This window comes from Anabrus simplex, chromosome 14 (assembly GCF_040414725.1).
Source record: "Anabrus simplex isolate iqAnaSimp1 chromosome 14, ASM4041472v1, whole genome shotgun sequence".
Taxonomy (NCBI): Eukaryota; Metazoa; Arthropoda; class Insecta; order Orthoptera; family Tettigoniidae; genus Anabrus; species Anabrus simplex.
In genome coordinates this window covers 59,331,899-59,359,420 of record NC_090278.1, presented here as the reverse complement: position 1 = coordinate 59,359,420, position 27,522 = coordinate 59,331,899, and the positions used below count along the sequence as shown (strand labels likewise).

Sequence of the window (27,522 nt, the reverse complement as noted above, 5' to 3'; positions counted from 1 at the left end):
AGAGCGATACGTGTATGTTTCATACCGATAATGTCTTCTTGTTTATCAAAGAAAGTATAATTACTGTCCATATATCTCACATCTTATCTTTCTTTGCGACAGTGTGCGTTGAACGGGAGGCCTGTCATTAGGATAGCGCTTATTATTAATAATTATTTGAGGTTATGTTCGTTGTTTACATTCTGCTGACTGGATGTCTAGCATTTCGCGTAGCTGTTTCTGTGCGTGTGATAATTTCCATTCTATCTGATTTGCCTGGCATCGTTATAAGTACGAATGAATCCAACTTTGATTTTTTTTTTTTTAATGCCCGTGAAGTAACTGCCATAAGCCTGCCGTATGTAATATGTGATGTTGAGAAGTACATGTAATAAGTGTTTTGTTGCGCACAAAAGTCGTCAGTACATTTAATATCCGTTAAGTTCAGTACCTTAACCGACAATAAGCAATTAATATTATTGTAAACTTCTGTGATTGATTAATAAAGAACCATATTAAATTGTAACCCCTGACATTCAATTACTTTTTCTAGATTGCAGTGTCTGTGGTCAAAATCATGACACAGAGTCCTGTCCCTTCCTCAGCAAGTTACAACCAGTAAGTATACCATCATTATCTTATACAAACTAGAACTAGTTTTTGCGTCATGATAGGGTCCATCCTCAGTCTTGCTCACATTACTTATGGAGATTCGTCTCCTCTTCATAGTTTGTTAGTGATGTATTTTTTCATGGTAGATTCAAGTGAATTTGATAATTTGAGGGATATCCATCATTACCAGAAGGTACTATTATATTGGAGAGTTGCTTACAAAATGTTCATTGCTACTAATAAAACTAGTGCATGTTTTTCCTTTGGCTATTTTATAGGACCACAATAACTTCTATTGCAGTTCGTTGACCTCTGTAGATCTTTCGCCACCAGGCGAGTTGGCCGTGCGGTTAGAGGCTCGTGGCTGTGAGCTTGCATGCGGGAGGTAGTGGGTTTGAATCCCACTGTCGGCAGCCCTGAAGATGGTTTTCCGTGGTTTCCCATTTTCACACCAGGCAAATGCGGGGCTGTACCTTAATTAAGGCCACGGCCGCTTCCTTCCAACTCCTAGGCCTTTCCTTACCATCGTCGCGATAAGACCTGTCTGTGTCAGTGCGGTGTTAAACCACTAGCAAAAAAAAAAAAAATTTTGCCACTACTTGCACCATATGATATGAACCTGCGTGTAATTGTAATTGCGGAAGTGTAATGTTGAATGTGACGAAAGGTACGTTAAGGACGACATAAACACCCAGTCCCCAGGCCAGAGATATTAATCCTTTACAATTAAAAACCCCTGTCCCGGCCGGGAATCGAACCCGGGGCCACCATGTGACGGGGACGCATTGCAGATATAGAAAAATTTGTTAATTGATAGAGTTGCTTTGGTAAACAATAGTTTCTCAGCATAAAGTACATAATTTGGGTCAGCAAATATTAGAAATTTTACTTGATATTACATCTATACCTATAATATTGAAAGGAGCATTCTGACATATAGGGCTGGAGGGAGGATCATTGCACATGCTAATACACGTTGTTGCCACATTCCTGCATTGCTTTCTCATTTGTTCGTTCATTCAGACTGCTGTGTTCTGTTATACACAACGGAGAACTGAGAGGATTGGCAACTCCAAGCTACACTAGCTGGCCAACAGGCTTATCTCCATGGCAGCCGTAATGGACCTGCCCACGTTTCCATGGCATCTGTACTCCATGTTCCCTTATTCTCACCCAGGCAGGCAGTAATCGGACCTCCCTCTAAGAAATGTCAGAATGCTTCTTTCAATGTTATGACTTTAGGAGAGAGTGAGAGCTGTTTATTGCAAATTCTGGCAACCCACTAATATGCCCCTAGAAATGTATTTACTTTTGTAGGAAACAATAACTGAAATCATGAGACATTTTCCATACCACCTGCAACAACAGCTATTGGCGTTACTGTCGACAGTAAGGTCCACAAGATTCTGTAGCAGCAGACAAAGGGATGCTTCTTCCATTCTATAAATTGAAAGAAACATAATCAGATACTCAAAATTTGGATTGAAGCCCCTTTTAACCATAACTTACATCAAAACAATCAACTTCCAACGGAGAGTCTGGCCGCTACAAACAAGAATTAAATATGTCAATATTTCCTCTGATCAAATTGCCAAACTGCAGCAGCAAGCTTCATCAAATCTAGAAGCCATTTTCCAACGAACCCAAGACTTCAATTCTAGATTATCATCGAGACTAATTACGCATAATGCAAAATTACAGTCTTTTTAAATAACATTATTTAGAGAGCACAATTCTTAACTAAAATTCTCAATACTGGAATGTTACTGTATTCTAGAAACCAACGCACTTCAGAAACTATAGCTCCTATATATTAACATCCAATATTTATATTTATGACTCAAATTTCAATACCAAAATTATAGTTGAATCAATTTTATTTTAACATTGCAAACAATTTTTAGCCAAATTTTCAAACTGTAAAAACTGTGTTTTGGATGTCAATGTGTTTTAGAATTACGAGTTACTCCATTTTAACATTGCAAATCATATTGTCATAATTTTTAATGTGTGTATTATTCTTGTGTTTTAAATATTGTTATCACTGAAATTAGATTTACATTCAATGTAATGAAATTTGTAACAACAATCCAAATATGACAAACCTTGAGACAATTGTATAGGCTGATGATGCTTATGAATAAAAGCGAAACATGTCCCGGTAAATTAGTGTTGTAACATTACAACTTAACAACACAAACTGTAATTTGTATTGAAAAGGTGGATCAAAATAACCAACAAATTGTTAATATATCATAAGTGGTATGTTTTGAGCTGTCGGTGGAGAGAGGGTGTGGAATGATAGGCAAATAAATTTGAGCAATTTACAATTAGAATAAAGAGGACAAACTGAGGTAAATATTAATTTGTAGGATGAGGAGTAAGGTATTGGCTGAATGGTCAGCATTGGGGCCTTTGATACAGAGGGTCCCGGGTTCGATTCCCGGCCGGGTCAGGGATTGTAATCCATGATTACTTCTCCTGGCTCAGGTACTGTGTGTTTGGGTTTGTCCCAACACTTTCCTCTTCATATTCAGTCAACACTGTGCACTACCAACCACCACGGAAACACGCAATAGTGATCACATCCCTCAATATAGCATTGGCGTCCAGAAGGGCATCTGGCCGCAAAACAGGGCCAAATCCACTTGTGCGACACAGTTTGCACCCGCGACCTCACAGATGTGTGCATGTATTGTATGTAAGTTCTTTACGTCGGACTGACACAGATAGGTTTTATGGCGACAATGGGACAGGAAGGGGCTAGGACTGGGAAGCAAGCGGTCGTGGCCTTTATGAAGATACAGCCCCAGCATTTGCCTGGTGTGAAAATGGGAAACCACGAAAAACCATCTTCAGGGCTGCCGACAGTGGGGTTCGAACCTACTATCTCCCGAATACTGGACACTGGCCGCACTTAAGCGACTGCAGCTATCGAGCTCGGTCCTCACAGATGTGAAAAAGCTGTAGAAAAAGAAGGATGAGGAGTAAAGGATAAGAATAATTTATCATGGGAAATGTTGGATAACTTTCCAAGTTTTTTTTTTTATTTTTAGATTTAGGAAAAAGCTAAGTAAACAACTGATAGGGAATCTGTGACCTTGGCGGCAGCTGTGAATGCAGATCATTGGGTGGATTGATTAGATTGATTGATTGATTGATTGAACATCAGAGACTATTGCACTTACGGAGGAGATACAAAACATATTTTTATATGCGTTACTATCATAAAGCTACGAGGATAAAAGTTTCAAACCACTATCTATTCTCTTTAACCTGTAATGAGAACTGTGCGAAACAGATACCTGTGAAAAAGATGATTCATTACTTAGTCATTTCGACAGCTGTCTCCATCCAGGTTGAGAAATTCGAAATGTGGGTATGACTCGTGCTGGACGCAGGAAGCTCATCATCTTATCAGGTTATTTCTTAGATTTCACTACTCAGATAGCAACAGAGGGATCACAATACAGGAATTTGGAATGTGCCTTCCAAATTCTCATAGAATGTTCTGCGTGCTTCTCTCCAAGAGAAGGAAAATATTCTCTATAATATTTAAACTTAAAGGGTAAATATAATACAGTGTATACATTAAATTTAAATTTTAAAAAACGGGCTCTTCCTTCCTACTCCTAGGCCTTTCCCATTCCATCGTCGCCATAAAGTCCTATCTGTGTCGGTGAGATGTAAAGTAAAAAACAAACAAAACAACCTGGGTATTCTTCGAAGGGTTGCCCTCAAAATAGTATTGTGTAAAGAAAGAGCTATGATAGGTGAGAAAATGGAATATTCCCTTGGTCTCACAAACCAAGTACTGTCAGAATTAGAAGATAACAAGAATTGACCAAGGCATGTTAGACTGTTAAGATGACCTAGTACAAAACAAAACCATGACACATTCAGCCCGTTAACGGTGATGCCTCCTACCCAACCAGATGGCTTGCAGATATTGGAATGTCCACGTGGTTAGTAGGACAACATCCTTTGGTGTGTTCCTGAGCATTTTCCTCCCCGCGGCTGGCTCACGTGCCGTCACATGCCTTGCTGCCTGCCACCTGGTGTTTGGTGTAGTATCTAGCTGCAGGGAGGAAACAAAAATATAGAGGACTTAAAGGAACTACATGTACCATATATCCACAGAGATACATTCGTAAGAATGTACATGGTCCATTTTATTAACAACTTGAGAAGTCCCCTATTCAACACAATCATCTTTAAGCCCCGTTATAAGAATACTTGACATCCATCCATCCATCCATCCATAGAACTCTACAAGGTTTTTTAATCTCCTCAAATCAAGGTCAAGTCAAGATCAATCACTGCTGATCTGCATTTAGAGCTGTCACCCACCTTAAGCATCTGTTGTTTTCCTAGCCTTTTCTAAAATTATTACAAAGAAATTGGAAATTTATTTAACATTTCCTTCGGTAAGTTATTTCAATCCCTAACACCCCTTCGAAGATTGTTTTCCGTAGTTTCCCATTTTCACACCAGGCAAATGCTGGGGCTGTACCTTAATTAAGGCCATGGCCGCTCCTTCCCATTCCTAGGCCTTCCCTATACCATCGTCGCCATAAGACCTATCTGTGTCGGTGCGACGTGAAGCAAATAGGTAACTCCCCTTCTTATAAACGAATATTTGCTCCAGTGTGTCCTCTTGAATTCCAACTTCAATCACTACTGGTCTGCATTTAGGGCAGTCGCCCAGGTGGCACCCTATCTGTTGTTTTCCTTGCCTTTTCTTAAATGATTGCAAAGAAATTGGAAATTTATTGAACATCTCCCTTGGTAAGTTATTCGAATCCCCAACTACCATTGTTTCTTTCGAATGAATGGCAAGACCAAAGCAATTACATGCAGTTTTAAAGCAGGTGACTGACTGGAGATGTGGTGTCATCGGCATACTGCAGTTCTGTCACCCAGATAACCAGAGTACATGTTTGTGAGTAAAGTGTTGCCAGATTGAAAAGGCCTCCATCAAAATGAAATTTAATCTCCATACCGAAGTTGTTTGCAGTTGATTCATGCAGCCTGGCAGTCATGTACAGTACAGTTCAAAGAGTGTAGGAGCAAGCACACAGCCTTATTTCAATCCATGATTGATTGGGAACGAATCTGATACTGAGTTACTATGAAGAACCTGTTTGGACATGCCATCACGAAGAACTTGAACCAACTCCACATAACGTTCAGGACATCCAAAATGTCTCAATACTTTCCACATAGCAGATCTTGGTACTGAATCAAAGGGTTTTTCCAGATCGTAGATAACTAAATACAGAGGCTGCTGTTGCTCTGCATTTTTCCTGGAGTTGTCTAGCACAGAAGATCATATCTGTTGTGGCTCTGGAGGTTTGGAAGCCACATTGAGACTCAAGCAAAATCCTCTCTGAGATAACTTGGAAATGGTTTAATAGAATTCTTGCAAGAATTTTTCCTGTAGTTGAAAAAAGCGATATACCACGGTAGTTTCACATACACTATGATCACCTTTCTTGAAGATAGTGATGATGGTAGCATTCTTCAAGTCGTCAGGTACTTCTCAAGTTTCCCAAATCAAGAGGATAAGTGCGAAAAGTCTAGTCTTCAAGGGTATACCTCCATTTTGTATCAGTTCCAGAGGGATGTTATCAGGGCCAGGAGCCTTTCTTGGGTTTAGTTGATTGAGTGCTTTGGTGAAGTCACTGTATCTGGGTGGAACTGCCATCCCTGATTGTTGGTGCTTCTGAGCAACATTACGAAGAAAGTCCTCAGCGACATTGGAGGCACAGAGAAATGTTCCTTCTAATGCTCTAAAATTTCTCCATTATAAATTAAAATGATGGAGTTGTCAGCAGTCTTCTTCAGTAACGCAGATGAAGATCGAATTGGACCACGTATCTCCTTTATGCCAGCATAGAAGTTTTGTAGGTCACGAGCATCAAATAGTCTTTGCAGTTCTTCAGCTTTTTATTGCCACAAGTTATTCTTGATTTCCCTAATTTGTGCCTGACATTTTGCTTTAAGTTCCAAGAAATGTGATTTCTTCACATTGGAAGATAGGATAGATGGGCTTCCTGTTTGGCATTTTTTAACTCATGTCCTCGTCCTGAGGTGGTACAGCTCTTTTCAGGCACACCCCCCAATGGAGGTGAGCTGCATGTACCATTTCAACCATATGCCAGCTCTCCTGCCAATCTTAAATTTCTGGCAGTACCGGGAATCGAACCCGGGCCCCCAAGGACGGTAGCTAATAACACTAATCGTTACGCTACGGTGGCGGATCTGTTTGGCATTGATCATACACTTAATTTCTTCATTATCATCATTAAACCAGTCTTGTCTTTTTTTCCTCACAAAACTGTTTCCTCAGCTGACTCAGTGATGACCTGAAGCGTAGCCCACTCCTGATATGTTGTACTGTCACTGCTGACTGGATGACTAGCCAGGTTGTTTGAGATTGCATTTCTGTAATCTGTAGCAGTGAATTCAATTTGAAGTTTAGAAGTATGAAATTTCTTTCTGGGCAGATTGTGGATGGATTTTTTTGGTTTGCGACAGATTGGGATTCTTATCCGGCAAAACAGGAGCTTATGATCTGTCCATTAGTCATCGATGTTTCTTGCGGTCCTTGTAACAAGGACATCTTTTTCATCATATTGCCTGGTGATGATATAGTCAAGGATGTGCCAGTGCTTTGAGCGAGGATGCATCCAAGATTAGGCAGGCGGAACTGAGTATTTCTGATAAAGAGTTCATGTACAGTGCATAAATCAAGGAGTGGTAGACCATAGGCGTTACAGTTGCCAAGTCCATGTTTTCCCTACATTGCCCCATAATTGGTGACCTTTACCAACTCTGGTTTTGAAATCGCCAAGTAGTAAGAGCTTGTCTCTTGGTGGTACTTTGGTGATGGTAGTGCTCAGCAGGTTGTAGAATTGGTCTTTAGCTTCTACATCAGCATCCAAGGTGGGAGCATATGCGGAGATGTGTGTCATAGATTTAGCTCCAGAGAGTGGGATTCGGAGAGTCATAATTCTTTCGCTGACAGCAGTTGGAGTTAGCTGATAATCATTCACCAATGTGGTCCTCACAGTCAAACCAACATCATGAATGCAGTGTTCTCTCTCATTTTTACCCTTCCAGAAGATTGTGTAATCTGAGCTGAACTCTATACGTTTACCTTCGCTGGACAGTCTAGTTTGACTTAAGGCAGCAATATCGGTGTTCATTCATCCAAGCTCATGGATGACAAGCGCTGTTCTTCTCAGGTCTGTTACTGTCTTTCGAATCAAGTAGGGTTCAAACATTCCAGATTCCTATAATCAAAGTTTTGGTATTCTTTGTTTCTCGACCAAATAAGGGGTGACCCAGTGGGTACGGCCGCCCAGCCGACTGAGAGTGTGACCACCAGTGTTTAGCCCACCTTTTCTAGGGCCTTCCCCATTCAGGGCAGGCAACGGTGATCCTAAATAGGCCTGCCCAAATGCAGATGCATGACCGAATTCTTGAGTAGTCACGGGGTCTCAGAAAGACTACCGTCACACATCTGCTGCCAACGTACAGGTCCGAACTAGAGGCTTGCAATTTCACTCCACCATCTTTATCCCATCGCCGTTGGACTTGAGTTGAGGGGGCATGTCAGCAGGAGAAAGTTCCACAAGTGGGATTTGGGTTAATGTGGATTGCATCTTGCAAGGAAGTGACCCACACACTATGATCACGGAACTATATCCTGCGGCACAAATTAAATGTGACATGCAGGTTCTAGTACCACGACTGCAGCTGACTGCCGCAGACTCAAAATACCATTGAGTTGTGCCTTCACAGCCAGTCCATCTGGCATGACCTCATCTGCCTCCGCCTCCATGACCGTTGAGAACCACAAAAAGGAGGTTTCTCCATCCGGTTTGCTGTTAGGCCAAAAATACAGATGATGGGTTCCAGTGTCATTTCCTACACTGAGGGGACCATCACCCCACCCAAAGAGGCACATCCGCCCCAAGCCATTGGCCCCTATAGGGGTCGAGTTATTTACTGCCGCTCGACGCTTAGCGTTAGCAGTTTTTACAACTGGTTGCCAAGCCAGCTAACCCTCCTCTTTTCCCATTCTGGACTTCGGACCGGACAATGGTGGAGTCATCATATATACATTAGAAAACAAACGTCAATGATACTGTTCTGTGGGACCCCAGGATCAGATAATGCTTTACTTACTGTAATTTACTGAGTTCTATTTTCTAGACATTCAGCAGCCCATTCAACCACTCTTCTGTTGAGTCCATTGGCCCTCATTTTCATTAACTATCTCCCATGATCTACTCTATCAAAAACTTGGATATTGTCCAGTTGACCTGAATCTAAAATATCTGTTATATCTTGCAACCTGCGCATCTTGAGGATGGGACCTTACCTAACTGAATTCTTTGTTGAAGATGGCACAATCACCCAGCGTCCGACCAGGGGTAACCAATGAAAGTTAAAATCCCTAACGTGGTCGGGAATCAAACCCGGGATCCCCTGGACCAAAGGCCAGTATGCTAATTAACCATTTAGCTGTGGAGCCAGACGGTAGTGTGATGTGTTGTATTATTATGAAAAGGATTCCATTGGATCAAATACAAACACTTGGTCCCTGAGTCAGGAATTAATCAGACACTGTTTAATATCTCCAATCTCTGGTCGAGAATAGCACCCAGGACCATTTGAACTGAAGACATCGATGTCGACCATTCAGCCAAGCACCCAGACGTCTTGCAACTATCTGTAGTTACATAACTTTTTCTTTATCATTCTGATGTTATAGCCTTATTATATTTATAAATAGGTCAATAAAATAAAAGGATAACAGTCAGTACTACTACTTTTTCTTCCACACTCTCTATACGACTCTCTTTTAGGTGGGGTAACGGGGCAGTGACCACCACCTCTTCCACCATTCTTCTGTGCACACCCTTGGTCTTGTTCCAGTCACTTTCCGTTCATTATTACTCTATGGGTTCCTGTTATTTCCATCCTGCCAATGTGACCAAACTACATCAATCTACTGGTCACTGTTCTGTTCTGTTCTGCACCTTCTCTATCCACAACCTATCCCACATATTTGTTCCTTATATGGTCCTCTTTCGTCTTTCCGATTATGCTTCAAAGGAACTTCATTTCCATTCCCTGAAGCCTGCTTTTCTCTCTGGATCTTGTAGACTATGTTTTTGCTTTGTTGGTGGTGGTGATTATTGTTTTAAGAGGAAGTACAACTGGGCAACCATCCTCTATATAACACTAATCAGATAGAGAAAATTGAAGGGGTTTGACACTTCAAAAATGAAGGTATCGGCCAAAGAGAAACGTGGGTCACAAAGGGCGGGAAAATGAAAAGAAATGAAAGAACCTAACAGCGTCGGGGTCGAAAGAGAACCAAAGTTGACCAGAGGAGGTCAAATAAGATAGATGAAAGTGAGGTGCCTGGCACAAGTAAGTGGTAGCAATGCCAGGACTCAGGTAGTGGCCCCTTGGTCACCATTCCACGCTCCCAAGTTAAGAGCCTCTGCTCCAGTATGTCAGAACAGGGACAAAGTAGATCTGTTTTCCATCTCTTTGCATCGCCATGCGACCTTTTCATTCCATACTATACTCTTGCTCCTGCCATTTGAACTGTGTAATTGATCTCTCCCCAGTGTAAGCTGATAACTGAGTGACCCAAACCATGCAGCCAATTGCTTAGTAATATCACTTCTCGGCCATGATTTAACTCCTGTTACAGTATTTTGTAAATATATATCTACTAAATAAATTTACTATATTCCTTTCCTTAAGAATAAATCAAGGGGGTTGCTCAAGGCTTTACATTCCCATCTGACAGACCATTCACCATCAACAATACCATATGTCCTCACTCCACTAGAACACTGCAGAGAGGTTTGGAATTGAACCCGAGGCTTTTGGTGCACAATCTATTAATTAGAAATTGTATACTACCACCTCTTCTACCTTGCCAGGCAACATTCTGATATTGAAATTGCTTTTTATTCTTCATTTTTTTCATTTTTCACTACCAGGACTCAAAACACAGTGCCTGACCATAAAGACTTTGTGTCTTGATGATAATGACCATGAGGCAGGCTTAACAGTAAATTTGTTGACAAGTAAATCTTGCATTTAAACCTTTTCCAACCACCTTTGCCAGGATTTGATGCTTCAACCTGAACATCTTGGAAAATGATTATTTAGTGTTGTTTCTCAAGTGATGTGTGTACTTGTATTTAACACTATGCCTTTATTACAGGTCCAAGATAGCAAGACACCCTCCCGAGCCCGACTGACGTTGCCTGCTAATCTTGAAGTGGAGGATAAACCCGATGGGAGGACAGCTGTTATAGCTCGAGCTGTCTTCGCTCGTGGCACCCGCTTTGGCCCGTTCCATGCTGCACGTGTACCTGTTCTTCCAACAAGTACCGAATTCCCTCTCAAGGTAAGTACTTCTTAGACTTCCTTCTTTAACATGTCCATTTTCTCCTTTCCTTTTTTTTTTTTTTTTTTTGCTAGTTGTTTTACGTCGCACCGACACAGATAGGTCTTTACTTGTAATAAATATCATTTTTGGTCCGTATTGATGATATTTGATTGAAATAATAATATTAAGTTATTTATTAGACCACCTAATCAATACAGAATCATCTTGGATGATTTACATAAATTTGTTAACTAATAATGGTACATGTTTCGCCTTCCCTGAAGCACAAACCTTCAGCTATAACACACGTAGCAAGAAGTCTACTGTTGCAAATACTTCTAACTCATAACGTTACAAGCTATCTTTGTCACCATCAAATGATTCCACTATTTTCAACTAGAATATCTACAAACTCACAATTTACAACATTTGAGCATTACTTCAAATTTTGAGATGGTCCATAGAGATCCTGTTTGAAACTGTTCTTCAACTTCTATTCTACAACTTCATATCCTCAACGTGTTCTACAACTTCACCATATGCCTCTGACTTTCGTCTTTTATCTTCAAGATCATGATTAACTTCGGATCTCTCGACTAACTTTATTCTCTCTTCTTTACTTTGATTATATACGATTTTTTGCCATCGTCTAATTATAACCGCCTGACTATCAACTTTATTTTTATGCAATCTTACTACTTGTTGTATAACAATCTGTTGTTTTATCCATTGCACTTATTTTAGCAGCCTTCTAATGTTAATTTTGTTAATACTTCCACTATTATATCTCATCACATTGTATTTTTAAACCATCATGGTTATTTTTAATGTTATTTTACTTCAAATCTCTTCAAGATTTTAAAATTCATTTCATTATTACATGTTATTTAGACGCTTATTTTTAATTTAAGGTTAAGAGTATGGCTGATGATGCCTTCAGGGAAGGCGAAACATGTACCACTATTAGTTAACAAATTTATGTAAATCATCCAAGACAATTTTGTATTGATTAGGTGGTCTAATAAATAACTTAATGTTATTATTTCACCAGAAATGAACTGCAACTTAACGAAAAGAAAACCGTGATAATGACGTTCAGGAAAGGAGGCAGACCAGCAGCCAATGACAAGATCATATACAAGAACGAGCCACTATCAATCGTCTCTTACTTTAAATACCTAGGGATTACCTTGCAAACATATGGTACTGTTTTCACGATACATGTCCAAGAAAGAATAACAGCTGCAATCTTAGCCATGACTGATAATACTCCCGTAATAACATATGGTATGGTATTAATTTGGGAGTATCTTACCAAAAGCAATCTAGCAGGTATAGAAAAAGTGAAAGCCAAATTCTTAAAAAAAGCTTTATGTGTATCAAAGTACACCCGATCGCGCCTGGTATATGTGCTGGCAAGAGAAACTTTTTTCATAGAAGATCTCCGCCTACAACTGCAACTACCCTCTACACCGGCATATGAAAATTTGCTCATTGACCTTCAGAGAAAAAGGGAAGAAATATGGCTGGATTTCTACTCTACAGACGCTATGTTAAATAGCGAATGGAAAAAGCCCGGTTATCAGCTTAGACATGTAATGACGCGTTTTGCTGTTCATGGATTTCACCACCGGTTATGTAGCAAAACCAACTACCATGAACCAAGCGATTCACAGTGCTTCTGCAAATTGTGTGGCAAGGGCTGTGGAAGGTACCACGCAATGTCTTGCAGGAAAAGATTGGTGTCACTGACTAAATTCTGCCTCGATGAAAATGAGAACTAAAATTATTTTCTTTGCACATTGTGCGAATCTTTACTATTAAATAAAATTATTTCAAACAGATAGGTCTTACGGCGACGATGGGACAGGAGAGGGCTAGGAGTGGGAAGGAAGCAGCTGTGGCCTTAATTAAGGTACAGCCCCAGCATTTGCCTGGTGTGAAAATGGGAAACCACAGAAAACCATTTTCAGGGCTGCCGACAGTGGGGTTCGAACCTACTATCTCCCGAATACTGGATACTGGCCGCACTTAAGCGACTGCAGCTATCGAACTCGGTTTCTCCTTTCCTAATGGATGGAAAGATTATTCTTCAGTTGTAAGACTCCAGGGGCTCTTAAGTTGGGTGTGTGGATTGGCGACAATGGGGCCTGTAGCTGAGTCCTGGCATTGCTACGACTTACTCCTGCCAGGCTCCTCACTTATGTATCCTATCCTGCCCCCTTGGTCTGCTCTTGTACATTTCCGACCCTGATGGTATTAGAGCATTCAAGGCCTAAGGAGTCTTTCATTTTCATGCCCTTCATGGCCCTTGCCTTTCTTTATCTGATATCTTCATTTATTAAAGTGTCGAACCTCTTCTTCTTCTTCTTCTTTTTTTTTTTTACAATTTGTCTTACGTCACAGTGACACAGATAGGTCTTATGGTGACGATGGGATGGGAAAGGCCAAGGAGTTGGACGGAAGCGGCTGTGGCCCTAATTAAGGTGCAGCCTCAGCGTTTGCCTAGTATGAAATTGGGAAGCTTGCATCCGGGAGATAGTAGGTTCGAATCCCACTATCGGCAGCCCTGAAGATGGTTTTCCGTGGTTTCCCATTTTCACACCAGGCAAATGCTGGGGCTGTACCTTAATTAAGGCCACGGCCGCTTCCTTCCAACTCCTAGGCCTTTCCCATCCCATCGTCGCCATAAGACCTATCTGTGTCGGTGCGACGTAAAGCCCCTAGCAAAAAAAAAAATAAAAATTGGGAAGCCACGGAAAACCATCGTCAAGGATGCCTACAGTGGGGTTTGAACCCACTATCTCCCGGATGCAGACTCACAGCTGCACGGCCAACTCTCCCAGTCTCTTCCCAATTTTCCCTTTGATTAGTGCTAATAGAGATTGGTTGCCTAGTTTTATTTCCTCTTAAAACAATAGTCACCACCCCACCACCACTCAGGTTTTTAACTAACTTAAGACATGCACAGATGTTCCAGAAGTATTATGTCTCCGCTCATCCTTATAGAATTTGTTAATGTCAAAACGCTCCTCCATGAGTCTACCAGCAGTAGTACAGGCTGGTCTCCAAGATCTAAGCTACTGGTATGGTTGGTGACAATATTCCTGGTGAAGAGGAAGTGATGGTATTATTCAAATATTCTTTGCTTCTCTCAACGGTGCTTGCATGATTGAGTACAGATAACTAGTGACAAGGGGTCGACTACACATTGCTACTGATACAGCACATTGTATTGTTTAACTTGGCATGTGTTTGGTGTTATCAAAATCCAGTCTCAGAGTTACAGCAGGGATCAGTCACTGCATTCCCTGCAGCATCCATTTCCATTTCAGCCAGTCCAGAAAGTATGTGATCACAGCACGTTGCAAAAGCGTCTCGACGGTTCACCTCCAGGATTCCCAATACTGAGCATGGCAGATCACATCTCGCAGGCTCTCCCTCCTGTCGGGCTCTTGAGTTGGTCCGCTGATCAAGATGGTACACTTTCTCTTGGTCTTCGACTGTCTACCTTTCCCTCGATAATCAGTTTTTCCTTTGGCTCAGGTCTTCTGACAGTATGTCCGAAGTATTTCAGAAACATCTGGCTCATGATTGATAGTCTCGTTTTCATGCTGAGTTGTCTCAGGATCGAATCATTCATGCGTTTTGTTGTCCATGGTATTTGTAACAGCCTTCTGTAGCGTTCCAAGGCAGTCTGCTGTCTTCACAGTTCAAGTTTCTGGTTCATATATTATGATGGAGCAGATGAGAGTTCGCATAGAGATACATGATTATTTTTCATGATGCTGAGCACGTAACAATTGGTCGATGGGGTATGTCACTATCCCTTAAATGGATGAAACACTCTCGTCTTTCTCCTTCATAATGAACAAAACTTTGTGTTGTTCGTATATTCAGTAGAACAGACACAAAATAAGCAAGTTGATTTTGTGTTGACGGTGTGAATCTGTTTGCAGGTATTTGGTAAGACAGACGAGGATTCTTACTATCTGGACACCAGTAATGAAGAGGCTTGTAACTGGATGTGCTTGGTTGCTCCGGGGACATCCGCAGAGGATCAGAATCTTATTTGTTATCAGGTAAAGTAAAATACTTGCTGTGCTTCAAAATACTGTACTTTATGTGAGGTTGACCTTGGTGTTATTTTTTGGTTATTGATCATCCTGCATTTGAACAACATGCTTTACCCACTGTAATCGTGCTTTTATTGTAGCTATAAAGGTTGGCGCTCTGTTATTATTCTCCCCTGTGGTTGGAGATGGTAGAATACATCCACGGCAGTGACGTATACTGAAGGCTACCTAGGCTATCGGTGAAGCCCAAACCTCAAATGAGAATGCTAAAGCATATTATAATTTAAGCATCTGGCACATTATTCCATTTACAAAACTTGAGAGCAGTGAGAAAAAACATTGCATGTGTTTCTGACAGTAAGGCATCGGAGACTGATCTGGCAGCCCGGGCTCTGCGTCCCTCTCCCCTTGACCCATCTCATGTCGCTTGCTGCTGTACGTCCGATGGGTGCGGGGACCGGGGGGGGGCATGGATGTGCTAGGCTTCGCTCCATCATATCGCCACTGCTAACAACTATGCATTCCTACTTCTGACTTAATTATATAGATAACAGAGTGCTGGTATTTAATTTCTGATTACTTCTACATCCTTGTAGGAAGACACTGCAGGGCTACTGTTATGGAAGTAATATAGTTTTTTTTTTTAGGTAGATCTACTAAAATGAAATGCAGTCTTTCAGGTTTAGTGTTCTCTTTGGTTAGTTGGAATAGAACCCGTGATCATGGGTTGGACACCACCACTGATCTCCCGAGGAAGCTAATAAACCAGTGAACGATGGGTATGACCGATTGTAATGCTGTAAAATTCAACATTTTTATTTAATAATAATAATAATAATAATAATAATAATAATAATAATAATAATAATGATGGTGCATGGCATTTGTATAGGCTTTGTGGTGACCTAATGAGGATAAAATGAATGGTGAAGACGTCATAAACACCCAGTCCCCAAGCCAGAAAAATTAACATTATGGGGGGGTTGATTGAACCAGGGCCATCGGACCAAAGGCAAGCATTCTATCCATTTAGCCACAAAGTCGGACTTTTGCTTAAGGACTTCAATTTGCTAAACCTTAAGCTACCATTTCCACTGATCAGATGTTGAGTATTGACAGTAGGAGAGGCCAGGGTAGTACCATGTGAAACAGCCTCGACAACACAGCAGGCTTCTCTTGTTGGTTATTGGGTGCTTTAGGCTTGACGATCATTACACCAATCATCGAAAAGGGGTAACCTAAGTCTAGTGGTAGCTCACATCTTGATCCAAGTATACGCCACTGATTCACGGTATCTCCAGTCTGTGGTCACTAGGGGATCTCAACTTGGAAGCATGTGTGATGACTTACGGAGCCATAGCTGAGTATCGTATTGCTTTCACTTACTGGAGTCAGGATCCTCACTTTCTTCTTTCCTGTTTGACCTTCCTTGGTCAACTCTTATTCTCTTCCCACCCTGATGGTATTAGGTCCTTAATTTTCATGCCCTTTGTGGCTCTCCCTGTCCTTTTGCCAATATCTGCACTTTCGTTCTTTGAAGTGTTGTGGATCTCTTCCTTTTGCTCAGTTGTCGTTCCTTTGAAAGCAATACCGTTCATTATTATTTTAAGTTATATTTATGATTTGCTTTACGTCGCACTGATACAGGTAAGTCTTGTGATGACGATTGGGGTAGGAAAGAGCAAGGAGTGTGAAGGAAACGGTTGTGGCCTTAACTAAGGTACAGTCTGGTATGAAAATGGGAAACCATGGAGAACCATCTTCAGGGCCAACATGTTCTGTATTATTATTATTATTATTATATTCTTCTTCTTCTTGTTTTCGAATGGGTCTACTATGGAACACGTTAAGCATCATTCATTTACGGTTCTTCCTCTTTCGATCGGCCCAGTACTTCTTCATCCTTTCGGAGTGGGCTTCTTTACGTTCTCGTGACCAGTTGTTGCCGGTCCGTTTTTTGCTACTTTGATCTTGGAATCCCTTAATTTTGTTGATGATTTTTCTGTATTCCTGTCTGTTGTATACTACCTGCTGTGATATATTTTCCTCCATATCCTCCTTGACCTCTTTAAGCCAGCTAGTTTGTGTCTTCCTGTTCTCCATGTATTCCAGAATTCGCTTGGCTGTTCTCTCTGGTGGCATTCTTTTAATGTGTCCGTAGAAGCAGAGTCTTCTCTTCTTGAAGGATGTTGTAATTTTTTCGGTCCTTTTGTATAGTTCCTCATTTGGTCGCAGTCTAAATTCTTGACCCACTTTCCTGGGCCCTAGTATCTTCCTCAAGATCTTCCTTTCTGTCTTTTCAATGTTTTCTAGTAAGCCCTTCCTGTTCAGTGGAATACATTCGATCGCATATAGACTTTCTGGTTTGATGACAGTGTTGTAATGTCTGATTTTTGCAGTGAATGAAACTGATTTTTTATTGTAGACATTTCGACATAACTGGTATGCTGCTTCCATCTTTCTTGCCCTTTCCTGTAATGCTATTCCTGGTAGTCCTGTTGGGGTTATCCATTCCCCCAGATATTGAAACTTCTGTACTCTTTTAATTGTTCCATACTTGGTGACAATATTTTGTGTCAGATCCTTTTTGTCCTGAATCATTAGTTCCGTCTTTTCGAAGGATATCTGAAGTCCCATCTTTACAGCAGTCTCTTGAAGTGTTTCAATTTGTACCTTGGCTGTTTCAGTGTCTTCTGCCAGTATTGCCATATCATCTGCGAATGCTAGACAGTCAATTTTGACTCCAGATCTTCCCAGTGATATTCCATTTTCCACCCCTAATTCCATCAGTCTCTTCCTCCACTCTCTGACCACTTTTTCAAGTATAACATTAAACAGGAGTGGTGACATCCCGTCCCCTTGTCGGACACCTGTTTCGATCTTGAATGGTTTTGACAACATACCCATAAACTTAACCTGTGATGTAGTGTCAGTGATGGTTTCTTTGATTAAGTTTCTAGTTTTTTTATCTATCCCAAACTCTTCTAACGTGCTTATCAAGGTTGCTCTGTCGACTGAATCATAGGCTTTCTTAAAATCCACAAATACAATCACTAGATTTTTGGCTGTGAGTGCACGTAGTTGTATTATGGAGATTAGGTTGAAAATTTGCTCGCTGCATGATCTCCCTTTCCGGAATCCTGCCTGGTATTCACCAAGTTCTTTTTCTATTATCCTTTCAGTCCTGTTTTGTAGTGCCTTGGATAGAATTTTAGAGGCAACTGGTGGCAATGATATTCCTCTGTAATTGTTAACGTTTGTTCTGTCTCCTTTTTTGTGCAGCGGGTGTATTAATGATGTCTTCCATTCCTTTGGGATGCTCTCTGTCTGCCAAATCTCCTCAAACAGTGCTTCTAGCTGAGTCACTAAGTGTTCTCCTGCATATTTCAATAACTCTGCAACTATTGAATCTTCACCTGACGTCTTATTGTTCTTCAGTCCTGTTATTATTCCCCTGATTTCTTCTTTATTAGGTGGTTCTGAGTCCGGTGTCTGGTTCTTGGGTTTCTCAAACATTAGAGTTTCCTCAGGTTTTTTACAGTTCAGTAATTTCTGGAAATAATTTGCAAGGTGTTGGCAATTCTGTTCATTTCCAGTGATTAGATTTCCTTCGTCATCTTTGAAGCATAGGGTTGGCGGTTTGTATCTTGTTAAGTTCCTCCTGAATGTCTGGTAGAAATTACGTGTATTGTTTTTCACGAAATCTTCTTCTAGTTTCTTTAGTTGCTGTGTGTCATAATTTTTCCGTTCACCTCTTATGGTTTTAGCTGTTGTTTTCCTTTGTGCTTTGAATGCCTCCCAGTCTTCTGGTTTCTTAGTTGAGTTCCATTTCTTCCATGTCTGAGCCCTTCTTTGTAGTGCTTCTTCGCAAACTTCATTCCACCACGGATGTTTCTTCTTTTTACTTCGTAGGATTGTTTGTTCTGCTGCTTGTTGTGTTGATGTTGCCATCTCAGTCCAACTGTGACTTTGAATCTTATTTATCCTGTTCTGGTATTCATTCACAGTCTGCTGATTGAACTTCAGCTCTTCTATTCTGTATCTTGTAATTTTTGTACCACTACTTTTTCTCCTTTCTGGTGTTAATTTCATCTTAATTTTTGTCAGATAGTGGTCAGAGTCGAAGTTTGCTCCTCTAGTTACATGTACATCTTGAATTTCTCTGGAGTTTTCATAACTGATTGCAACATGGTCAATCTGAAATTCGCCCAATAATTTGTAAGGTGATATCCATGTTGTTCGTTTCTTTGGCTTCTTCTGGAACTTGGTGGTCATGATGTTCAAATTGAATTTTTCACACAACTCTATCAACCTCTTACCATTCATGTTTGTCTTACTGTGAGCCGTGAATTTTCCTGTGGTTCTTGATGGTTCATTCCTTCCAATTTGTGCATTGAAGTCTCCTACCAGAATTACAACATTTTTCTCTGGAGTATTTCCTAGGATTTCTTCCAGACCTTCCCAAAATGTTTCTACTTTCTGTGGATTTTGTTGGTTGTCCTTATTTATTGGTGCATGTGCATTTATTATTGTGTATTTCTTGTTCTTGTTTTTGAAAGTTAGTGTTGACATCCTTGGTGAGGTGGATTTGAATTCCGTTATCTTGTCTGCCAGTGAATTGTGTACTACAAATGCTGTTCCAAACATCCAAAGACCTTTAGTGTTTTGTATTTTCTCTGCTGGTTTACCTTTATAAATCCTGTAGTTGTGTGTTTGTACCGTATTTTCGTCTCGGTATCTTGTTTCTTGTATAGCTAATATTTTCATCTCTTGTTCATCCATCATTTTAGTCAGTTCCATTTGTTTCCCTATTTTCAGCATCGATTTTACATTCAGTGTCCCTATGAACGTTCTGTGTTTACATTTGTGATTTGTCTTTGGGATTCTAAGACCCTCCGACTGGTCTTGACTTGCGCAATGCTGCTGGACCCCCGGATCCGAATGCCTAGCTTCGGTAGCTTCGCCACCACGAGGATATGAGTTACTCATTGCACCTTTCATGACTGATACTTGTTTAGAGCTTGTGCTTCTAGAAATTTGCATTTCCATCTGCTACGACTTGGTTCGCTGCACCAAGAAGTTTTCCAGGCCACCCCTAACATGGGGAACAGACGCCACGGGAATGGCAGAGTGCTTTTTAGGCGGCACTCACTCGCCTTGTCACATTGCCGTCACTTGATTTATGTGGCATTTTTTAGAGACTATAGTGCCCTCCATAGTCCCACCACATCCTGGTGGCAATGCCGCTGTTGGTCCGGGACTGCTTATTTGTCAGGTTTCCCTGCTTATATCGTAGCTGCCCTCCATATCTGGCCCTTTGAGGAGCGCATATAACCATTAGTTACCATTATTCTTTTTATCTTCCCAGAACGTCATCATCCTTTCGCTATGAGTTTATCGTCTTTCTTTTATCCGTGCATTTTGAGTTTCAGATTTCTTGCCTTTGGTTCCTTGGATGTGAGTTGATTTTCTGTCGATGTGTAGTCCATATAGGTACCAGTTTGTCAGTATTGACTTCTGTGGCACCCTTTTGATTGTCTACTAACTAGCGTACTTTGGTATTTGGGTTCCATTGATGATGAAGATATTCTTGGTCAGTCGTGAGTTGTCCATTCGTACTGCATGTACATAGAATTAAATAAGCATTTTCCATGCAACTGAAGTGAATTGTTTGGTCAGTGAATGAAGTTCTTCAGAGCTTTTGTGCATCCAGATACCATCTCTAATTGAGAATAGCCTGTTGGTGGTCAATAAATGTATCTGTCTATCTATCTCGGACTTTCAGTCCAAATATTTTCCTCAGTATGTGCCGTTCCATTTTCTTGATATCTTTGATGTTGGTGGTTAATGATGAAATCTCAGCTGCGTACAGTGCTTCTGGAAGAATAAATATGTGGTAGTAACTGAGTTTGACTTTAGCGGAAAGTGATTTCCTCGTTGTAGATATTCCAGGTGATTGTGTATGCTTTATGTAATTTTTCTGCACAAGTTTTATTGGCTACTCTTTTATTGCCAGTGCTTCTGATAATTTCAGCCAAATACTTCAGTGATTATCTTGTATGATGTTCCCATGTTTGGTCACAAGTGATCCCTGGTTTGGGTTTTTGGAGTCCAGTTTCCTCGTAAGAAATTTCGAGGCCGGTTTTGATGGTAATCTTATGAAGCTTCTAGATGGCGTGTTTCGCTCCCTTAGGAGTTCAGGTAATTACTGTTAGATTTGCCAATGAAAGCAAATCATTTTGGGTTGATCCTTTTGCCTTTTGTTTCCATATTTATTCTTGGTACTTCTCTCCCATGTTTTGACCATCTTATCTAGCACCAGGTTGAACAGGAGTGGGGACAATGCATTATTTCTAGTTTAATGTCTTCTTTTCATTTTCTTATGCTGTGGCTCTGATTTGGTTTTCGGGTTTATAGGGTAACAAAGGAGTGAGTTACAACAAAACTGGCTCGTGTGTTCTGTAAGAAAGAAAGGCTACATCTATTTACGAGTTAAGGTCAGCTGCATGTATTTTTAAGTTTTGATATGTAAACAAGCAGCCACAAATGTAATAGAAAACTTAATCACAACCCAGCTAGAATGTTGTTAGCCATTTTGGAGGTATTTTCAACAGACGAGTATAGAAGGAGCTACAATGTAAATTTTAAGTTTTAAATTTTCGATGCTCACATTGTTTTTGGAGACATTATCGGAATATTTTAAGAAGAGATGTTTTTATGTAATTTTGAAGATTTTATTTAGATTACAATTTTTGTATTTTAACCCTCCGATGGGCGTGTGCCGCATGGAGTGCGGCTCCTACCAAATATCACTTAAATGCACATTCTTGGGGAAAATGCGAAAATGTGAGCCATTTTCATGAAGATACGTTGCGGACTCATAACTGGAGTACTAGTTGACGGACCGAACGAGTTGACCGTGCGGTTGGGGGCGCGCAGCTGTGAGCTTGCATCCAGGAGATAGTGGGTTTGAGCCCCATTGCTGGCAGCCCTGAAGATGGTTTTCCGTGGTTTCCCATTTTCACACCAGGCAAATACTGGGGCTGTACCTTAATTAACACCATGGCTGCTTCCTTCCCACTCCTAGCCCTTTCCTATCCCATCATCGCCATAAGACCTATCTGTATCGGTGCGACGTAAAACCAATAGCGAAAAAAACTAGTTGACGGTGGTAATGTTTCAGTTTGAATTTTGTACTGAAACAGTCAATCTTTTTACAATGTCACATTGTTTATTGGATGTCACAAAAGGACCTGATTTCCGAATTCCACATTACAGCTTAAAATTAGATATGTAATATGATTTGCTATCTCATAGGGTATGTATTTTATGCCATACTTGGCCGATTTGTTTGTCATATACTACACGAAACCCCAGTGCCCTCAAAATCGTACGAGCATTTCGTCTACTGTAACAAACACGCTGTGCGAATAATTCAATTAACAGGAAACTTGTATGCCATACCGTAATAGTTGCTAACTTCACGTTGTTGTTCTTGTTGAGTGTGCACATTATCAAATCGAAGTGCTCACATCAAAAATGAAACGACTTGACACTGAATACAGCTTAGCATGGGCACACCAGTGCCGTCTACTTTCCAAAGTTCTTCAGCATAAGTGTATCTTTCTTTTTTTTCACTCCGATCAGGAATAAAAACCCCAAAAGAGTCATTATTTCTGTTCTCGTTTTATCATTGCAGTCGTGCTGGCCTTTGGTCACAGGGGTCCGAACTTTGATTCTCGGAAGGGTCGGGAATTTTAACCACCATTAGTTAGTTTCTCTGTCATGGGGGCCGGGTGTATGTGTCGGTCGTCTTCATCATAATTTCATCCTCATCATGACGCGCAGGTCGCTTATGGGCATCAAATCGAAAGACCTGCACCTGGTGAGCCGAACATGTCTTCGGACACTCCCGGCACTAAAAGCTATAACGTGGTGGAGTGTAAGTGTACGCAGGCGGCTAAGTATTCGCAGTCATTTTTATCTGCTGTTGGCATCACTGGTCAACAGTTGAGTGTCTAGTGTGGTGATGTGTTACATGCAAGGTGGTTTCAGCAGCTTGGATGCGTTAACTGCACGATCACAATTCAGAAAAGGTAAGTTATTACTTTTCGCCTAGTAATGGGAAGTAAGTGGCCGTGGCCTTAATTAAGGTACAGCCCCAGAATTTGCCTGGTGTGAAAATGGGAAACCACGGAAAACCATCTTCAGGGCTGTCGACCGTGGGGCTCGAACCCACGATCTCCCGATTACTGGATACTGGCCGCACTTAAGCGACTACAGCTATCGAGTGTGTAATATAACTATTTATAATAGTTTATTTAAATCCACCTTGATCAATACACTCATTAAATGAAAGAAACATTATTAATTAAACCATACATGTTTCGGGAAATCTCAACCATTCCCTTCATCAGTGGTTAGATCAAAGAATAACACAATATGACACAATCTTTTGTTTTACAATTTGAAGGAGTATTGTGTCCCAATACATCATATCAAAGAGTAAAGAGAACTTATGAAATGTTATAAAAATGATCAATACATACAATTTTGGTTGAACTGAATGAGAACACTACACAAATTTAGGATCTTCAAGTTTTTCTTCTTTTCTTCTTCTTGTTGTTCCTTAAATGATTATATGCTAGCCTAAACAGTGGGTTATCTTCTGTACTTTTCTCATTTAAACTTGATTCAGAATTACATTTTTGTGTAAGGTAAAATTCTAAATTTTCCAAAACATTAATCAGTTTTCCCTTTTTGGTCGAATGTAATAATTTCATGTCATTGCAAATGTCTGTAAATTTATGATTCATTTCAACCATATTTTCTCCCATTGCCGAATATCTTTTATGTTTGACCGCATTAACGTGTTCTTTGTACCTTATAGCCAAACTTCTTCCAGACTGTCCTATGTATCGTTGTTTACATGTTTGGCATGTTAATTTGTAAATTCCTGATTTATTAAATATTCATTTATTCTCTCTTTTATCTGAATTGAAAATTATCTTATTAGTATTATTATCCATTTTGTATGTGACATTGATGTTCTTTTTCCTGAAAATTTTAGCCAGTTAATAAGAGTGCTTATTTCGAAAAGTTAGAACTACGAATTTCTTTTTCTCTTTTCGCTCTTTAATTGAAGTTGTTTTAGGTTCATTTCTCACTTTATTTATCATTCTATTAATAAATCTGTTGGAATATCCATTGCTACGAGCGATATTTTATTTAAACTGTGTGCCGTTTCACAATTCTTTATAAGAGCTAGAGCAACAAAGATGGAGTCTCTGCGGTCAAAAATCTCGAATAAAATACATTTAACGTCAGTACGGGCCAAATTATAAGTCCTTTCGTCAGTCGGTTACAGTAATAACCACGTTTAGAAGGCGCAGAAAAAAATGACAGATGGACATTATTTGAAACCATTATTCAAGAAAAAAAGATGCTCATCTTTTACTATCTAATCTGACTTCGGTGTATTAACAGGACGCAAAACTCAATTTTAAAGGAATTATTCAGCGGAGCGATATATTGGAGATTTGAAAACGAAGATTAGTTCCCGACTACACTCTATTTGGCAGAGATCAAGATTTAAACGCCGCGGGAGATTTAATACGAGAAACAATAAGAGATAAGATATACTACTGTGGAACTACGTCACGCAGTGACGCAAGCCCTTGATGAAATTTGCCCGACACCGGTTAACATTGAAAGACACTTACCGAACAGTAATTGAATGCATTTAGGTGGATAAAAGACGGCGGAAAGAAATTTATTTTCGAATCAGAATATACTGAATATAAGTCTTAGACAATTCTGGACTAGTTATTGATCTAACTGTTTTCCAGTAAAAAAACTGTGCAATCTGAGCAACGCAAGAACTCTAGTACTTGAAAAATGTCAGCAATGAGTCAAACATTCTATCATTGTTCTGTTCCATACGCACGAGTCTTCATCATGGGTCTGTAAGGAAGCAAGGCGATGCTGCTTGGATCCTGACGAGGCGAGACGATGTTGGCTATCCCGGATGACCAGTGAGCGATGATGAGAAGCCACGATGTACCCAACCACTTGTGGAGGAACCAGATGACCAGTTCCTAGTCTCAGATGACCGGAGAGGAGGAAACGCCGAGACCATCTTGAGCAAAGTTAAGTCCAATGTCCAAGTCGTTTTCGTAAGTAAGAAGATATTGTTTTCTTTATTTTGCTTAGTAATATTTATTGGTGCGAACACAGTGCGTAAACAAACATCTAGCTAAATTCATTGGAAGTAGGTACTCATCCGTACGAAACGTCAATTCCATTTGTAGGCGTGGTCACCAAGTGATGTTCGTTCGTAATGTTTTCCAGAGACATGCGTGAAGAGATCGCTAAAACTATTATTATTATTATTATCAGTGATGTGTAAGAATGAAGTAGGCATTTATATCTGCGTGTCATAAACTTAAGCAACGTCAAATTGTACGAGATCATGCATAGGATTTGTGTTATGAAGGAATGGCAGTAGACTATTCCAAGTTACGTTAAATTTGGTACTATGACTGTAGTAAATAAAGTAGGCATTTTAGTAATGTCGCGGCACGTTCATGTGCAAGTTGAGGTAATGAATTACGTGATGAAGTGATAGTGTGGGTATATGAAATAAGAGTAATAAATATCGCGTCATGAATATGATATAGAGTTGTTGATGATGTATAATGGTTGTAGTTATTGTTTCTTCGAGAGAGAGTCATAGTTGCATGAAATAAGGTCTCGTGATTTCAAATGTTATAATGGAGAAGATCACTGATTTCTCGCCAATTTCACGCAATGATTTTAAGCCTACGCATTTTATCTAGCTCAGGACATGATCTCAGGACGTCGAGTGCAATGTTTCTTTATCCATATTAAGTTACTTGGAGAAGCAAATGTTTACTCTGGATAGTTTGGAGCCTTCACTGATTCGCTTAGGAAGATCTCGAGAACTCACTGAATAATTACACTTCTGTATGAATTTCAATCTATAGGCCGATCGCTGGTGACCTAGGGTTTCGAAGGAGAATCAATTTCTTTTAGCTGGAGATATTGTCATCCGACTAAGTAGATTTTCCATTGGTAGCATGTGTTATTATAACCTTGTAGAACCAGAGTGATGACGTTTCTTGCCATTTCGTACGCACGTAGTTTATGTCAATAAGATAAGGGCATATTACCTTAAATTCATGAATTAAATCTTGCGAAGATGTTACTTATTGGATGATTACGACTTACAATGGACGTAGCTTAGCTCATGATGTGTAACATAAGGAAATATGAGTGTCTAAAAAAAGCAACTAAATAGGCAGAGAGCAGTATTTAAGACGTAAAACGTATATGTATGTACTTGTCAGAATAACGCAAGAAGAGTTTAGAATATCCTCATTGATAGTCTTAAAGCTACGGACAGTCAATCAATCAGTTGAATATTAAGTACTGTGATAGTTTTTTTTTTTGAATAAATATCGAGTGTTAGTTAACATAATCTGATGCGATGTCCAAGGACGGTTGACTTAAACAAATAGAACTCCATTTCTTGACTGAATAATGGCTCAGAAAGTCCACATGTGTTTCTTTATTTCTCAAAATAATACAACTAGAAGGACTATAAATAATAGTTGATAGGAGTTTTCTTTTCTTTTCTGTGGATGCATCCTATATTTTTAATGTAAATAATTTTCATGTTTTATTTTCTTGCCAAGAAGGCACTTGTAAATACTAGTAGCTGTATCCAATTTAATTTATTTAATCATCACCCAACTCGCTAGGTGAATTGAAAGAGAAGGATAGGACAGTTTATTTTTAAGAATCTTCCCACATGTGTCATGTCGTTTACAATATTAATTGATGATTTCGAAGATGAATGAGTATTAAGAAAGGAAACTATTTAAGCCGAGAAGACATTCAATCACTTAGGGTGAAGTGAAAGGACGTGATTTTTCCAACGTTATCGACGGATATGGATTACTAGGTCGACGATGAGTCAGTCAATACTAAGGCTACTTCATTAGTAAAATTTTGAACTAATTGCTTGAATATCTGATTTAATATTTAAATAAATTTTGAATGGTGAAACCTAAAAACTCTTTCTCTGTGTTCTTAGCATAAGGTTTAGTTGTAAGATTGTAGTAGTAACATTCGACGACGATTTTCTTAAGAATTAATGAGAATGGTACCTAGCTAAATACGAGTAAGAGACGTCTTTCTGCGTTAGTTAGGGAATACCGTTGTTTGACCTGGTTGTTTTTCCGTTGCGGAACTCACACCCGTAGAACTTAGTCACCCGATTTATTGAAGATAGAGCTAGTCTGGATCTCTTGTGTCCTTGCCTGGACGCAGGAACGGCGCAAGTAGAAAATGGCGCTCAACGTGGGGCGAATGGAGGAAAACGCCATGGGAACTGTTGGTTGC

At 40.0% G+C, this 27,522-nt stretch overlaps 1 protein-coding gene across 1 annotated transcript in view; it reads left to right on the top strand.

Annotated features, from left to right (window-relative positions):
- LOC136885337 (uncharacterized) overlaps positions 1–27,522 on the top strand; it is a 157,869-nt gene that overhangs the window by 405 nt on the left and 129,942 nt on the right. The window contains exons 2-4 of the mRNA XM_068230284.1: positions 533–597; positions 10,853–11,038; positions 14,980–15,102. Coding sequence (XP_068086385.1) covers positions 533–597; positions 10,853–11,038; positions 14,980–15,102 — 374 coding nt within the window. The remainder of the gene's footprint in view (positions 1–532; positions 598–10,852; positions 11,039–14,979; positions 15,103–27,522) is intronic.